This window comes from Glycine soja, chromosome 10, assembly GCF_004193775.1.
Source record: "Glycine soja cultivar W05 chromosome 10, ASM419377v2, whole genome shotgun sequence".
In the NCBI taxonomy this organism is placed as follows: Eukaryota; Viridiplantae; Streptophyta; class Magnoliopsida; order Fabales; family Fabaceae; genus Glycine; species Glycine soja.
The window spans coordinates 45,475,240-45,491,407 of record NC_041011.1 but is presented as its reverse complement, the minus strand read 5'-3'; the positions used below and the strand labels follow the sequence as shown (position 1 = coordinate 45,491,407).

General features: G+C 36.4%; 2 protein-coding genes across 3 annotated transcripts; both read right to left on the bottom strand.

Annotated features, from left to right (window-relative positions):
- Positions 1–1,044: 1,044 nt before the first annotated feature.
- LOC114372046 (putative ribosomal large subunit pseudouridine synthase SVR1, chloroplastic) lies at positions 1,045–9,741 on the bottom strand. 2 transcript variants are annotated; one of them, XM_028329431.1, is made up of 10 exons: positions 9,191–9,741; positions 9,023–9,102; positions 8,818–8,918; positions 8,441–8,513; positions 8,134–8,227; positions 7,971–8,019; positions 7,434–7,584; positions 6,129–6,185; positions 1,732–1,787; positions 1,045–1,380 (listed from the first exon to the last, which is right to left on the bottom strand). In XM_028329431.1, the coding sequence occupies exons 1-10, from the start codon at positions 9,666–9,668 to the stop codon at positions 1,350–1,352; spliced, it is 1,170 nt and encodes a 389-aa protein (XP_028185232.1). In that variant the 5' UTR covers positions 9,669–9,741; the 3' UTR covers positions 1,045–1,349. The 2 variants fall into 2 exon arrangements, with proteins under 2 accessions (XP_028185232.1, XP_028185233.1); XM_028329432.1 differs by lacking the exon at positions 1,045–1,380 and having other exon boundaries at positions 1,728–1,787; positions 9,191–9,740.
- A 590-nt stretch (positions 9,742–10,331) lies between these two features.
- Positions 10,332–16,168, bottom strand: LOC114370568 (glycerol-3-phosphate dehydrogenase SDP6, mitochondrial-like). Its single transcript, XM_028327955.1, has 6 exons — positions 15,808–16,168; positions 13,723–14,196; positions 12,782–13,113; positions 12,110–12,270; positions 11,631–11,889; positions 10,332–10,929 (listed from the first exon to the last, which is right to left on the bottom strand). Exons 1-6 carry the CDS (start codon positions 16,166–16,168, stop codon positions 10,630–10,632), a joined length of 1,887 nt encoding a protein of 628 aa, XP_028183756.1. The 3' UTR covers positions 10,332–10,629.

The following is a 16,168-nucleotide window of genomic DNA, read 5'->3' as shown; positions in this document are numbered from 1 at the left end:
CAAACTTCACAGTTAATGAAATTACCGAGCGACTGCTCTGCTTCGTTGCCACCCTAGTTAAGAATGCGGGTAATGAAATTTTAAACAACTTATCCTTTAAATAATAAAAGAAATAATGAAAGATATAAAGGGAGAAATATTGTAGAAAATGTGTATTATTTGAATGAATAGAAATGAGAAAAATTGTTTTACTTGGGTGAGTAGAAAGATAGAAAAAGTGTAAAGGCATTTTTATTTTCATGTAGAGAAGAATAATGCGAGATAAAAAAAAAATAAGAGTAATTTAGTGTGGATCCTACGTAAAATTATTTAATTCTTATTTTTATGTACGAACAAACAAGTGAAATAAGAAATTTCTATCTCCATTCTTTCTATGGGATTTTCTTCTTGCACGAGCATATTTTTTCATATATTATATTAAAAATATTTTATAAAATAATTTAAAATTAATAATCCGTATAAATCTTGAACTTGTGATCTTTTAATTATTAATACGACACTCTTATCAAGAGAGTTAATAGATGAGTTATATTAAAAATAATTAATATCATTATATATGACATTAAAATATATTTAATACACATAAATTTGCATAATTAATTTTGATGTAATAATATATTTTTTTACATATATAAATTTTTATTAAATTTATAATTTTTATTTAAAATTTATATATGTAAAAAAATATATTATTAGATCAAAATTAATTATTATAAAATTTATTATGTAAATTTTTGTGTATTAAATATATATTAAAAATTTTAATATTATATATAACAACATTAATTATTTTTAACATAATTGACTTATAAATTCATTTAGAGTGTTATACTAATAATGTTAAGATCACATATTCGAGACTTATGCACATGAGTCATTATTTTAAATTATTTCATAAAATATTTTTAATATAATATTGACAACACAGTATAGGTTATACATAAAAACAATGTTAAAATTAAAAAAAAATGATGTATTGAAAAAATGTTGGGTGCAGAAAAAAAATCCCTCTTTCTATTAATATGCAGCCCAATCATTGAAAAATTGAGTTTAGTCTAAAAAATAATATTTCCGGAAATTTCGATCTCCATTCTTTCTATTATTTTTTTCCAAATTAGAGTCCGAGTAGTCCCTTAATTTGAACAGGCGCTCTAGGTTAAACTTGTATCATTTTACATACAGGCACGTAATCACCGTTTACAACAATTTCAATAAAGATACCAGCAATCCGCCGGGTTGGTTCACGTCCATCGGAAAAAGTCATATCTCTTCTAAGCAGTAGTTTAAAATCTTCTCCCAGTTCTTCTAGACTATACATATATGCTGATTGCAAGAGCATGATATTGGCTTCACGTTAAACACTCCGGAAAGTAGTGTGCACTGCCAGGGTATCAGAATTCAATAGCTCAAATCAAACAAGTGCTGAACAACACTTTGAAAATAGCTTCAGAGCTGTTCTAATATGAATAAGAATGAGGAATGTTTCTAGCTCCAGTAATTTAAGAAGCAACTTTATTAGCTCTTCCACCCCAATGCGTTGAGATTCGTTTTATTTAACTCAATATACTTTCCTAACCTGAAAATGCAACAGATAAAAATGTTTTAATTCACTTAATTACCTGCTAATTCAATTGAAATGTTATAGTAATTGTATTTGAATACGGCTATTACTACTAGATCTGAAGAAATACTACTTCAAGAACTAAGGAAAATTAGATGCATGGCAATTACCCAAGGTCTGGTGGAAGTCTAAACCCACCAATGCGTACTCGCTTTAATGAATGAATCTGAAATATGAAACAAAAACAAGAAACCAATGCATGTAGTTAGTCATTTCCCTGAAGGAGAAAAATAAAAGCACTTAGCATGTTGTTATTATCTATAGATATCATACATGGAAACACTCCCAAAACTAAAATTCCCATAAGTTGAAACCAATAAACACAAGCAGATACCACAAAAGACAAGGATGAAAGTAATCAATGTCAAGCAGAACCAAAAATCTTTAATCTGGTCTGATTTTTCTGATGGATTTAACATAAAGAAATTACTCAAAAACAGAAATAATGTCAGACATGCAGACAGTATTATATTTGTTAGAGTCGTTCATGTTAGAGCTGTTTAGAATAAAAGGGTTTTAATATGTATACGGGCTTGGCCCAAGTGATGCTTAACCTAGTATTATAGATGTTTACAGTTTACTCATATGCCTCTCTCTCTTTCTCTCATATCTCTTTCTAGATGGTATCAAAGACCCAGGTAAGGTTTAGCGCTGCCTTCAGCAGTCTCTGTCTGCAGCCGGAAAAAAAAAAAAAAAAAACCCTTACCAGCAGCCACAACGGAGGCTGACCAAGACTGCTGGAAGGTTGAAAAAAATTTCGGTAGCCAAAACATGGTGCAACTCGGGGATTAGAAAATTCCATTTTTATGGGCTTTTTCGTGTGCGACCTTGGACGTCAGTTTTTCGCAGCTGATGGCTTGCGTTTTTTGGGACAGAGTAGGTCATTTTTTATGTGTGAGTAAAGCTCAGTTGATTTTGTGGCAGTTCATGGTGTTTTGGGAGTGTTCCAAGGAGTTACGGTGTGACCCGGGGTGTTGTCTGGGTCAAAGAGTGTGTTTCGTTGTTGCATAAGGATGTCTAACAGCGACAGAGGTGCCAAGGGGCCTACTACTGATATCGTTACCACTTCCTCCAAACTCACTGATATCAAACTTGATGGGGACGGTGAGAATTATGTGGAAGGGAAGTATTTGGTTGAAGTTAGTCTCGGTGGGATGGGTAGGGAAGATCATCTAATAGAAACATGTACGGATGGGTCGAAGGAAGCGATGTGGAATACGGAGGACAAACGGATCTTAGCATTGCTCGTCAATTCCGTTGATAGACGAACTCAGTTTGTTATTACCCATTATGGGATTTTCTGAAATTCATCTATGCAAAATCCAACAAATTGAATTGGACTTATGCTCTTCTGCAGGAAATTTTCAGCCCCAAACAGAATAAGCGGAAATTGATGGACTACTTCTTAGAGTTCAAGAAGTACACTAAAGAATTGACTTCTCTCCTCGCCTGCAAATCTGTAGAGGAGATGGTGACCCAACAGAATAAACTTATAGCTCTAAGCCAGCTTTCTAGTCTTGATTCAGAGTTTGAGGTGGTTCGCTCTCAGATATTATCTAGTCAGCAGGTGGATACTCTTACTGATGTTTTCTCTTGGGTTATGCAGTCCTCTTTTGAGGACTCCCACTCCACTCCAGAGGGTGATTCCCTTGATCACTTTGCTCTAGCAGTTCAATCAAGGAGGTCATGGTGGTCGTGGCCATGGTCGAGGTGGAGGTCGTGGTGGACAGGTGACTTGTTATGCTTGTGGGAAAGTGTGTCACTATAGAAATTGGTGTCCTCATTCCTCGCAGAATCAGCAGTACTTGCAGTCATAGGCTCATGCAGTGTCGACATCCCATTTCCTCACATATGTCTTTTGCTCATTTGCCATCCACCTCTAAGTCCTTTGTTGTTGGCCTAGATTCTGTTTCTATCCCTAAATCTCTTTCAGATGCCCTGAGTCATGGTGACTGGAGACAAGCAATGAAGGAGGAAATGACGACTTTTGAGAAAAATGGAACTTGGGATTTCATTTCTCTCCCTAAAGGAAAGAAAGCTATTGGTTGCAAGTGGGTTTATACTGTCAAGATGAATCCTAATGGGTCTGTGGCTCGTTTAAAGGCTTGCCTCGTTGCCAAGGGGTATGCTCAAACTTATGGAGTTGATTATACTGATACTTTTTCCCCTATTGCTAAGCTTTCCTCTGTTTGTAGTCTTATCTCTCTTGTTGCTACACATCATTGGCCTTTGTTTCAATTGGATGTGAAGAATGCTTTCTTGCATGAAGACTTTTTTTTTTTTATCAGCAAAGATAAAACTATATATATATTAGAGAAGTACCAGAGGTACTAAATACAGAGTTAGACACCATAAATATGGTTCCTCAATCAGGCAGCATAAGTCTGATTAGGAACCAAAATATGGGAAGAAAATACATGTGATATGATCCCAAAAAACACCCCTACTACTGCAAAAAATGATGTTTGAAGTTACTGGACCAGTGATTGAAATGAATAGTAAAATCCTTCTCCAAATTATGAAGCCAAGTCCACATTAAGAAAGTGGCGCCTTCAACCAATTTGTTTCCATCAAAAGTCGCTCCAGAGAACAGAATTCGGTTTCGAAGCTGCCAAGTAGACCAAGTGATAGCCAACCACCAGTATTGCCACCTCCTATTCCTTCTACCATCTTCTTGCAAAAAGGAGTACTGCATGAACAGCTGCTTTGTACTCAAAGGCATAGCACCTTTGAGGAGGTGTATATGGAGCACCTGGGTTTGTTGATCAGGGGGGAGTTTGGCAAGGTGTGCCTCTTAAGGAAGTCGTTATACAGCTTGAAGCAATCACCTAGATCTTGGTTTGGGAGAATTAGTGACGTGGTCCTTGCATTTGGACTGAAGCGGAGTCAGAGTGATCACACAGTGTTTTATAAGAATACTAACCTTGGCAGCATCTTACTTGTGGTGTATGTTGATGATATTGTGCTTGCAGGAAGTGATAGTAAAGGCATTGACGACTTGAAGAGTTTTCTTCAATTTTAGTTTTAGACTAAAGACTAGGGGGCCTTGAAGTACTTCTTGGGTATTGAGGTTATGTACTCAAAGAAGGGGATCTTCCTATCACAAAGGAAGTATGTTTTGGACTTGTTGAATGAGACAGGTTTGATGGGAGCCAAACCATGTGAAACCCCTATGGAGCCAGGGATCAAGTTGACCGCAGATGGAGTTCCATTCTCTGATCCACAGAGCTACAGACGACTAGTGGAGAAGCTAAATTATTTGTGTCACTAAACTGGGCATTGCCTTCCCAACAAGTGTTGTTAGTCCATTCATGAAGTTCCCGTCTAACACTCATTGGGAAGCACTTATCCGCATTGTTAAGTAGTTGAAGAAAGCTCCAAGAAAAGGGATTGTGTATCAAGATCGTGGGCACATGCAGGTGGAGGCATTCTCTGATGCGGATTGGGCTGGGTCTCCTATGGACCGTAAATCTACCACGGGCTACTGTTTATTTTGGGGAGGTAATTTGATCTCTTGGAAAAGTAAGAAGCAGGATGTGGTGGCAAGATCCAATGCAGAGGCAGAAATATAGGACTATGGCCCAAACGACTTGTGAGTTGAAATGGGTGAGACAAATTTTGGAGGAGATACGATTTTCTAATACCTATCCTATGAAATTGTGGTGTCACAACGAAGCTGCCATGCATATTGCATCAAATCCAGTCTATCATGAAAGAACGAAGCATATTGAGGTAGATTGTCACTTCATCCGAGAGAATGTGCAACAGAACCTTATATCCACCTCTTATGTCAAGACAGGCGACCAACTGGCAGATGTGCTTACAAAAGCTTTGAATGGGGTGCGTAGTGACTTTATTTGTAACAAGCTGGGCATGATTAACATCTATGCTCCAACTTGAGGGGGAGTGTTAGAGTCATTTATGTTAGAGCTGTTTAGAATAAAAGGGTTTTAGTATGTATACGGGCTTGGCCCAAGTGCTTGGATATGCTTAACCTAGTATTATAAATATGATGGTAGCTACACATTGTAGAGTACCTAATTACAGTTTACTCATGTGCCTCTCTCTCTCTCTCTCTTTCCCTTATCTCTTTCTACAATATTCAGTTAGGGTCAGAGACCTATTCATTTCACACTTGAGATAAATTATCAAAACACAAATCATGAAAGTGCTATCTAGTAATGAGAGTCCACCTGAAATATAGGCTTCCTCTGAAAGCATGATACTATGTTGAAGATATAACCATTTCAATAATATATTATGTACATGAGAAAACCCATGTACATCAGTGGACAATACTCACATGAAAAATTGTAATAGCATCACTATATATCAATACAAGTTATGCCTAATAATACCAAAATTTAATAAACTCCTATCTGAAGCAAAGAAGCAGGATCCAGAATAACTGGAATTGGGTTCATTAAATTTCATGATTTAAGCATTAGTAGTTTTACTTTTGCCCTTCTGGGGAAAGTTAAACAGACCACATGTATGATAAGCTAACCTCAAGTCCAGCTCTTTTGACGAGTTCACGAACTTCATGTTTCCTACCTTCATGAACCTATGAGAATCCAAATTAAAAGAAGCAACAAATGTCAGCTAGGAAGTCTCATGTTCTAAAAAGTAGATAGAGAAAATTCAACAGACTAAAAGGAAGTCATTTTGAGATAATGAGGATGAGGATGTCAATATCCTGGCATTATTGCTTAAATATATTATATACGCCAATACTCCCTTGTGATATGTACAAATTCCCATTCAGGTCCAACAATATATGTTCAGTCTTCAAGTTCCAAAATATGATTGAACACTCAGAAACATAAAAGGAAAACAGGATTTGTAATTAATGTTTAATACCCCAAAGCCATTCATCTGAGAATTCCCTTGGCTCAGTTTTTATAAAATGGGCAAAAATTAAATCATTCAGTATTACCTGACTTGAAACACTTCAACTTATGAGTAAGATTACAACAAGAGAAGATCATAATTTCTTCTTTTTTTTTTTTTGAACGGCCAAAAGTATTTATATATTAGATATGAATAGTACCAGGGGTACTACAAAGATACATATAGGATGCCATTCCTGAGACTAGAAAACATAATCAACAAAATAACACCCCAACAAGTAAAACTACAAAACCCAGCCAAACGTCCCACACTAGGTGAAGGCAAGAGACATAGATGAGGACCATTGCTGAAAAGGAACAGCAAAGTCCTTTTCCCACCCCCTCAACCAAGACCAGGTAAGAAAGATTGCATTATCCACCAACTTAGAGATAACGAACGGTTGATTTTTAAAGATCATATCATTTCTAAAGTTCCAAATAGATATTGTTGCTGTTATCCACCAAATCTTCCACTTTCTATTAGAAGCCCTCGAAGCAGCCAAGGAGAAGTGCTGAGTGAAGTTGTCCCCAGGCCTACAATGCAAGACTCTGTCTTCCTTGACCCAAGAGTTGAACTCCCACCACAATGGCATAATTTTTTTGCATGTGAAAAAAAGGTGAGAGGCAGATTCAACTTGACTTTGGCAGAAGGTGCAGAGAAATCAAATTATGTTTCGTGCCTTTCCTAGAATTGACCCAAAGTAGTATTATATGAAACACAGTCAATAGTTCCATTTCCATACCTTTTCTATACTATAGCCAACAACACTATAGTTTGCATTATTCATCAACCATACACACCAATAGATTGTGGTTTAAGTGAGATACTATGTTATCATCAGATAATGTCAGATGCACAAATTTACAACTAGTATTGATTAGAGTAGTGTAACTGATATAAAAGATCAAAACAGATAAATTACCACAATGCGAATTCGAGTTCTTTGCATCTCTGGCTGACGTGGAAGTAACTCCACAACATCAGGCACACAAAGGACACCCTCAACAGTAGTTCCCTCGCTTATGGCTATTAAGTGCCTCTTGTGAACTAAACCATCAATTGTTGCAATGTATCTAATATAACAAATGAGGTGTTTCAGAGAATGAGAATTTATTTGAAATTTGAATGAAAGACTTTCTTGGTCCGAGAAATAATAATAATAATAATAATAACACACAAAAAAAACATATAACATAAACCATACAATAAAGTGTTCGATTAGGATAGGATTGCCATGGGATAGGGAGAACCTAATCATTTTCAATCATTTAGTGCAAGTAAACAGTAAAAAACTATGAAATGCACAACAGCATCAAAATCACTTGAACCAAACTTCCCATACAAAATGTGTTCACAACATCCCAAGAACCTTTAGAGAAGCATAAGTTTTTTTTAGCAAAAGAAAAAGCATAAGTTTTTTCATTGAGAACACACACCCAAACCAAACTCATTGACTCACTCTTTTGATAAATTTGATGAAGGATGCGAAAGCTTTTGAGCAAAATCTCCTGTAAAGTGTAAACAAGCATCATTGCATTAAGTATTAGATGAAACTGTTCATGTTTAAGACGTAATTTATCAATAGAATAGAGATAAAACTGCTTTCACAGCAAATCACATACCATCATTAGTCACAATAATTAACCCAGTGGTAGCAACGTCAAGGCGCCCTACAGTAAATAACCGTGGTGTGGGTACTCCCGGATGCTTTTTACCCTGCAAAAAAGAAAAAAATGTTTTAATGCAAAAGCAGAGGGAACTACAGACATAGATCCTAAAAGAGATGAACGATATATTGTCTCAAAAAGAGTTATCCAATGCCTTCACATAACTATTTAAGATCAAAGTTATAAAAAAAAAAAAAAACAAAACAAAACAAAATCTACTATCAATCAAATATTAATCAATAAAGCTCAAAGCGTCACATACCCAACTGTTCAAGTAATCATCAAATAAACTTATCACAGATTTAGACTCGTTCTCCCCAGATGAACATATATACCTGAGGAAACACAATTGCATTAGCATCACTAGGAAATTCAACCCATGCAACCTAGACATACATTAAACTTCTTCATAAATACTTACAAGAGAAAAAAAAAATAAAAAGGTAAAATGAATTAAGCTTCTCTCATAAGATAAAATCAACTTATTCACTTAACTTGTATAAAACTCTCTCATCTAACTTGTCCAAAAACTGAAGTGCAAAAGTTGATTTTAGCTTATAAGAAAATATCAATTCATTTGTCCTTATTTTCTTCTCTTATTATCGAAATAGGCCTTAACAATGAACATACATAACATACCCTTTGGGTTTGTTCAATGCCAGATAAACCTTCTGAGGCTGCCTCTTCGGAAGCCTGTTCCCGTTCACATAGATAACATCCTTCGCAGGATCAACTTTAGTCTGCAAAATGCAAAAATGAATTAAATTAAATACAAAAAAATCAAAAACCACGAAATTCAAATTGGAGAAAATGAAATTAATTCAGTGCAGGAAACAAACCAAACCTGAGGCGTATTACACACGGTACCATTCACCGTAACCTTCCCTTCGAAGATAAGCTCTTCGCAGCTTCTCCTGGACGCAACTGAAAACATTCACAGCAACAAACAACTAACTCGTAACAGTAAATAACGAACTCGTAACGGCGATAACCAATCCCGTAACAAACTCACCTCCGGAGGCGGCGAGAACCTTGCTGAGGCGCGCGGCGGAGGATTCCTTGATGTTTTGGTTATAGAACCGCCGCGCCGCCTTCGAATGCTGCGGCGGCGCTGTGGAGCGAGCCTTTTGAGGTTTAGTGGTGTTGGTGGCGGTGGCGGCGGTGGTTTTGGTTTGCTTATTGTCCTTTTTGGTTCCGGTTTGGGCGGTGGCGATGGCATTGAGGAGGCTCGGGGGAGGTTCTGATTGGAGCCTGAGGTTGCCGTCCTCGCCCCGGACGATCCACGGGATGAGGAGCGGCCCGTCGGGCTCGTTTGAGGCGTCGGGTTCGGGCTTGGGCTTGGGCTTAGGGGGAGCGAAGGAGATGTTGAATTTGATGGAGGAAGAGAAGGAGCATGTGAGGCGAGGGAGAGTGCGAAAGGGTGAAAAGTGTGTGTGGGATTTGGAGAAGCAGTGAAGAGAGAGTGCGGCAATGGCCGTCGTTGCACCCATTTTTGGGGGGTTCCAAACTGTTTGCTATGAAGTAAGAAGGATAAGAAGTTGATTTTAGGAGTGGAGTGCCTACTTTACTTGTTCTACTGGTTTTCAAAAGAAAGAGAAAAAAAAAATACATGAGTAGATTTTAATTTTTTAAAGAAGTTTTTATTTTTATTTTTTTTCTTACAAGTATTCATAAGAAAATTTATCCAAATATAATCTAGTCCTTAATTAAGTTATTTCAAATTGACCATAAATTAAATATGTTCCTACTTGTCTTATAAACTTGAGTGTGTAAACTTAGTCAAATTGAGCAAAAACTCAATTGTTGTCCATGTATGTCAAATATTTTGTATTATTGATAACAAAAATTTTTGAAAAATTGCTGTCATACAAAAAATATTTGTAATCATGCATTTAATTATTGATCACAAAATGAATTGAAATAAAATAAATTAACTATTTTGTTTTATTAAAGAAAATTAGTTTGTATGTACTTTTTATCTATTTTAACGGATAATTTTAACTCTCTAATTTTTAGTCTAGAGAATCAAGTCTTTTTTATTATTTTGTTATTAAAAAAAAGATAAATTAAAGCTAGATATCGTCATGATCCTTATAGAAAGTCCGGTTATGTTAATTTTACAAAAGTAGAAAAACATATTAAAAAAGAAAACATATATCAAAAAGATAAAAACTATGCATTTCATTTATTTTTAATAAAGCTTTCCATTTTTGTATCTTCAACATCAACTTTAGAAACTGACAGAAGTGTTGGGCAAAACTGCTTCAGTTAAGTGAATTCTATTCTGTAAAACCCGTCAAGTTAAAAGAACAAATAAATAATTACTTGGGGTAGGAGGGAAAAGCAAAAAAAAAAAACAAAACAAAATACAAAGATGATTGACAAAGTGGTAAACTAAAAGATGGCCTCTGATTCCTTAATTTGATTGAAGACTTTGGCAGAGGTACAAAGCTAACTGTGTTTTCCATCGTGGAACTGAGCATTTTTGGAGGATTTAAAAGTCTTCAAAAACTCTGTAGCCTTCTCCAACTCTTCCTTCTGCTTTGGATTGTCCCACTTGTGCTCATTTGCCAATATTTCAATCACGCGAGGCAATGCCTTTCGTGCTGCGTTAGTTTCAAGGAAAGCAAGACGAGTCCTCCTTGCAATGAAATCGATAGCAGATTCACAATATTCATTACGAGCACAGTAGGCCACTTCTGCCTCCAGATAAGGGTAACCGTGGGCAAGTCGTTTACCCAAATTTTCATTCTAAACAGAAAAAATACAGAATCAATTTTTAATAGTTGTGATGTGAAATGCTGAAGCAGACTAGAACTCCTAGAACATGCATGAAGCCTCTTAACATAGAAATATTACCATCATACCAAAAGGATCCTTATTGTTAGGAATGCAATAACTAAAATGCACAATTACGATCATGAGAGGCTGTCTCACCGTAATGTCACATGCACACACTAATGTATACTTTGAGTAATAACAGAAGAACTAAAAGGAAAAAGAAACAAAGATAAGAAAACACCCCATGCTCATGTTCCAATGTCTGCTCTGGTGCATGATTAAGAAATCTAGTTGCATACAAGAGAGTTTTTTTTTTTTTGTTTTGGACCATAATCTCGTATATAGGTACAGATGGTGTCATATTCAGACAAAATCTAGCTCCATCTTTAAAATTCTGAAATAACAAACTTAACCAAAATGAAACACCATTATACTATTTTCAAGATAAATTGTACGGACCATAAGGTTTACTATATGAAAAACAAATGGAAAGAAAATTACAAAACAGAGCACAGTGTGCTTGTTTAAATGTGAGTACTAGAAACTGAAAAGTTGCTCAAATGATACCAAATCACAGATGTTACTAATCACACATTCTATTTTACAGTAAAATGCATTTGTATATGTTTCTTGCTCAACAAAACTAACAATAAGAAATATAACAAGCAAACCTGAGCAATGGTAGCCACACGCTCAGCCAATGTTCCATATGCCTGAGACAAGTGCTTTGCAGTAGCAGAATCCATTACCCCGGGAACAACTTTACCACTATATGTACTTTTCATGCGCTTATACTGTTGAGCAAGAACTGTAAAAGAAGAAAGCTCCCACCCTTCACCACCAACAAGCCGGAGATTGTTGGTCACACATCTACTGGTGGGGGTCAGCTTTCCAGACTTTATAGCTGCATTAACAGCATCTTCTGCCATGCTGAAAACACATTATAGTCAGAATAATACCAATGTTGCTGGAACGCTGATGAGAAAGAAAGGCAACAATGACTTAAACACTAGAAGTTAGAAAATAATTGAATATTACTCGTTAGATAGAGTAATTAGATTACCGACAGGATTAACAATAAACTTGGTTAGTGAAACAACATTTGAAAAAACTTCAGCAAAGCAACTTCAGCTGCCCATTAAATAATTACCTTCGATAGGTAGTCCACTTGCCACCAGTGATGGTGACCAAACCAGGGTAATCCTCACAAACAACATGATCCCTTGAGATACTCTCAGTATTTTTGGCTGTTGGGTCCACTGCTAATGGCCGAATGCCACTCCAAGCAGAAAGAACATCCGCACGGCGTACCTACCGTATTATTCATTCCCCATCAGCAAACAGTGTGGTATGGAAAATGCAGTTATTAATTATTTTCAAAGAAAAAGAAAAAGAAAAGACATGTAGATTGAGTGGATACTCACTAGCATCAATTTGCATGCATTTAATCAAGAATTATAAGGACAAACCCAGTTAAAGATAATAGAAGAGGGAGGGGGGTCCCACAATGACCAAATTAAATTATTTAATAATTAAAAAAATATATATGATGTGAAATAGTCTCTTTGTTTTTTATTTTTGTAAGACAATCCAACATATTTCCAAACAAGCAATATCAATGAGATCTTTTAATTCTGAATCTAACATCAGAAATAAGAGAGAAGAAAAACACAATAGCACCAACAATAGCCTTTTCCTACTAGGTGGGAACTTTATGAATCAAACATCACATCATTGTGATCTGTCCACACCAATTCTTCAGAAAATATAAGAAAAAAATAATGTGTAAAAGTAGTAAGATATATTGGCATGAATAACATACTTTAACATTAAGGTAATCGGAGATGGCATCCAATATAAATTGTATTTCATCTTCATGTGGTTCTGGAAGATAAGTAATGCTAGTACTAGAATCTGTAGTCCCAGCAACTGTTCTTCCCAGCCATGGCAGCATAAAAACAACACGTCCATCCTTAGTTTTAGGGACAATTAGACCCATTCCTTCTGGAGAATAATAATCAGGGAGTATAATATGCACCCCACTGCTGGGAGAAATCATTTCCTGTGCATTTTTGTTGGCCATTTTCCTTATAGAGTCACAAAATGGCCCACCCGCATTCACAATTACTTTTGCATATGTATCAAACTCTTTGCCTGCAGCATGAAAAATAGCAAATAAAGGTAATTAACTATCAAGCTATAAATAACTAATATTTAATTTTGGTTCTTAAAACTCACAGATTAAGATATGCTCCCCAAACTTTAACGCATTTGTTTTACCATACATTCCACACACAGAAGCAAGTCATTTGTCTTTCAATTTCTATTAAATTGTACTTCATCTTGCAATTTGCATTAAATAGTATATTAATTGCCAATTGACATCGATTAATTTCTTAGTAAGTGAACATACAAATAACAACATAGGAAATTTTAAGTAAAAATTTGTTTGTAAGTATCCATGATGCGAAACTGTAGAGCAGAGCTTCACATTTGACTTTACCTAAGACCAATAGTTCTACTTCAGCTGCAGACATGTTCATTCCCTCAAGGGGAGGCGGGGTTACACTCTGGCTTTGAATATGTGGTTTAATCTAAAAATCCACTTAGGGATTATAATGCTTCGGGTTTCACATGTATTACATATTACATTTAACATCCAAGTCTCCTTAAACTACTCACATTCACATATATGATCTTAAATTTTCTGATATATATATATATATATATATATAGAGAGAGAGAGAGAGAGAGAGAGTTTGCCAGTTAAATTGTCCCGAATTCGTGCACCAATAACCCGTTTTCCATCATCATTCTTCAGTAATGATAAAACTTCTGCATGGTTCAGCACTGCTGCACCAGCTAGAGCAGCAGTACAAGCCAATCCAACATTAAGTCGTGCATCATTCATCTGCCCATCATAATAAACAACTGTGCCCCTTAGGGTTCTATCATTTACCTCCCTTGCCAGAGTGGGAAAGAGCTCAACAGACTCTTTTGTCGAATAATATCTTGATAAGTGCAACAGTTGTCTTCCAGCGACCAAATCATACATTTTCAAGCCCATCCAGTAGTACACTACTTCAAACCAGCTAAAACATGGAGTCATGCATGGCAATGCATGACATAGGTGTGGTGCATTTTCAATAACCTGTTTCCGCTCTTCAAGGGCATGAAGCACTAACTTGAATTGTCCATAGTCAAGGTTAAATACAGCTTTCTCCAGGTATCGAACACCTAATAGTTCACAAACACACTGACATATTAGATTTAGATCAAGTGTTTAGAAAGTTAATCTAAATAAAATAGAACGGTGCATAAATTTAATAAAACATTGCCCCAAGAGAAATGAACTCTGGCAGTTCAGTTTCTACATTGTTAAGATGCACACAGGCCTTCACAAATCTTATATGTCAAAAGTTAAAACTCATAACCAAAGATGCTTCTCAAGCCTCTACGAAAAGGGAACCACAATTGCCTTTGACCTGGGTAACTTAAAATCCCAAAGTGTGTTTCATTTTTTTAGTTTAGGGAGTACACTTCATATGTTATCTTTCACTTGCAAAAACTAATTCAAAATCACAGATTCACAGTTCTACCTAAATTTCCTTTCAAAGAAAGGACATCAATATATGCATCTTCTGTTACAGCCATAGCATGTGCCTTTTTATCCGACCAAATTTTAAGTGAAGTATAACTTGTGTTAACAACAAAAGAAAATAATAACATGCCTAAGGATAACAATAGCAAACAATATGGGTATAATTACACTTATATACATATAAAAGATTATAGAAGACAAATAACAACTTTCTTAAAAGCTTATTCTGTTAGGTAGATCCTCATGCATGATTTACACGAAGCAAAGGAATAAGAGAAAAAAACAAGGCTTAAATATTAAATATGTTTGAGGTCTCTAATAAATGATCGAATTTTTTTTTGGGTCTGTAATAATTTTTTTCATTGTTGAGTCCTTGATATATTAAAACTTTTGCTTTGAGTCTTTGATGATGTGGTACCATCATAACCGTTTGTGATGTTTGGAAGATCAGTTTGTCAAGTGACGTGTCATTATAGCAAGAATTCAAAACAAAAGTTTTAATATATTAGGAACTCAAAACAATGAAAATTTATTTGGGACCTAGAACAATATCATTTATCAATACTTCCAACATATTTAAGCCAAAAAATAATAATAATAAAAGCAACAGCGTTGAATTAGAAATCATGACACCAATGTCCAATCTGGAATATACCACCCAGCTCAAACAGCTTCATGCTGTTCCATGTGCATATGTTCAGTTTTATCATCTTTTAAAAAAACTCATTTTCCAATTCATTAATCATCAGCATACACTAATCACACATATCTATATTACACCTAAAAAAACAACCAAATGATAATAAATAAAAAATAGACCAAAAAATAAACCACGTTAAACTTATAAGTTATAACCAAGGTTTCAAAAAACGGTCCGCCACGCGCCGCCATGTCAAGGTGTGTATGGCAACCGCGACTATGGCCGCAACAGTAATGCAAATCCCTGAAATGTCAAATATGACAACGAAACGAAACCGCAACTGCGACCACAATTCTTCCTTGTGGCCGCATCAACCATATTTTCCAGCAATTGTCTGCAATGTAAAGGTTTTCTGGTTCACCGTAACCCGACTGCAACCGTAATTTAAAACCATGCTTCCTTCTAACAGAAGATTCTAGATTCCGAACAGCAATTGCACACCGCGCATTGCGAAATCATTTAACAAAACAAAATAACGAAAATACAATATCCATCACTATTAAAGCATCAATGACAGACAAATCATAATTCATTTGCAACAATGTACCTCCATGAAGGAGCTTCGTGGATCGCGACGAAGTTCCGGCGGCGAAATCCTCCCTCTCCACGAGCCCGACGCGGAGTCCTCGAGTCACGGCGTCGAGTGTGGCGCCGGAACCGGTGGCGCCGCCGCCGATGACGAGAACGTCGAGCGGATTCGACTTTCCGGCGGCCTCGAGCGCTGAAAGCTGCGCCTTCCTGGCCGGCACGACGGCGTCGGAGTCGTGCACCTTCTTCCGGAGTGCCTCGAGGCGGGAACCGCCTCCGTGATCGCTGGCGGAGACGAGAGGCTCGTGCAGGACGAGGGCGCCACCGTACGCGGTGGCAATGGCCGTGGCGACGGTGCCGAGTTTTCTGAGGCGCGTCAT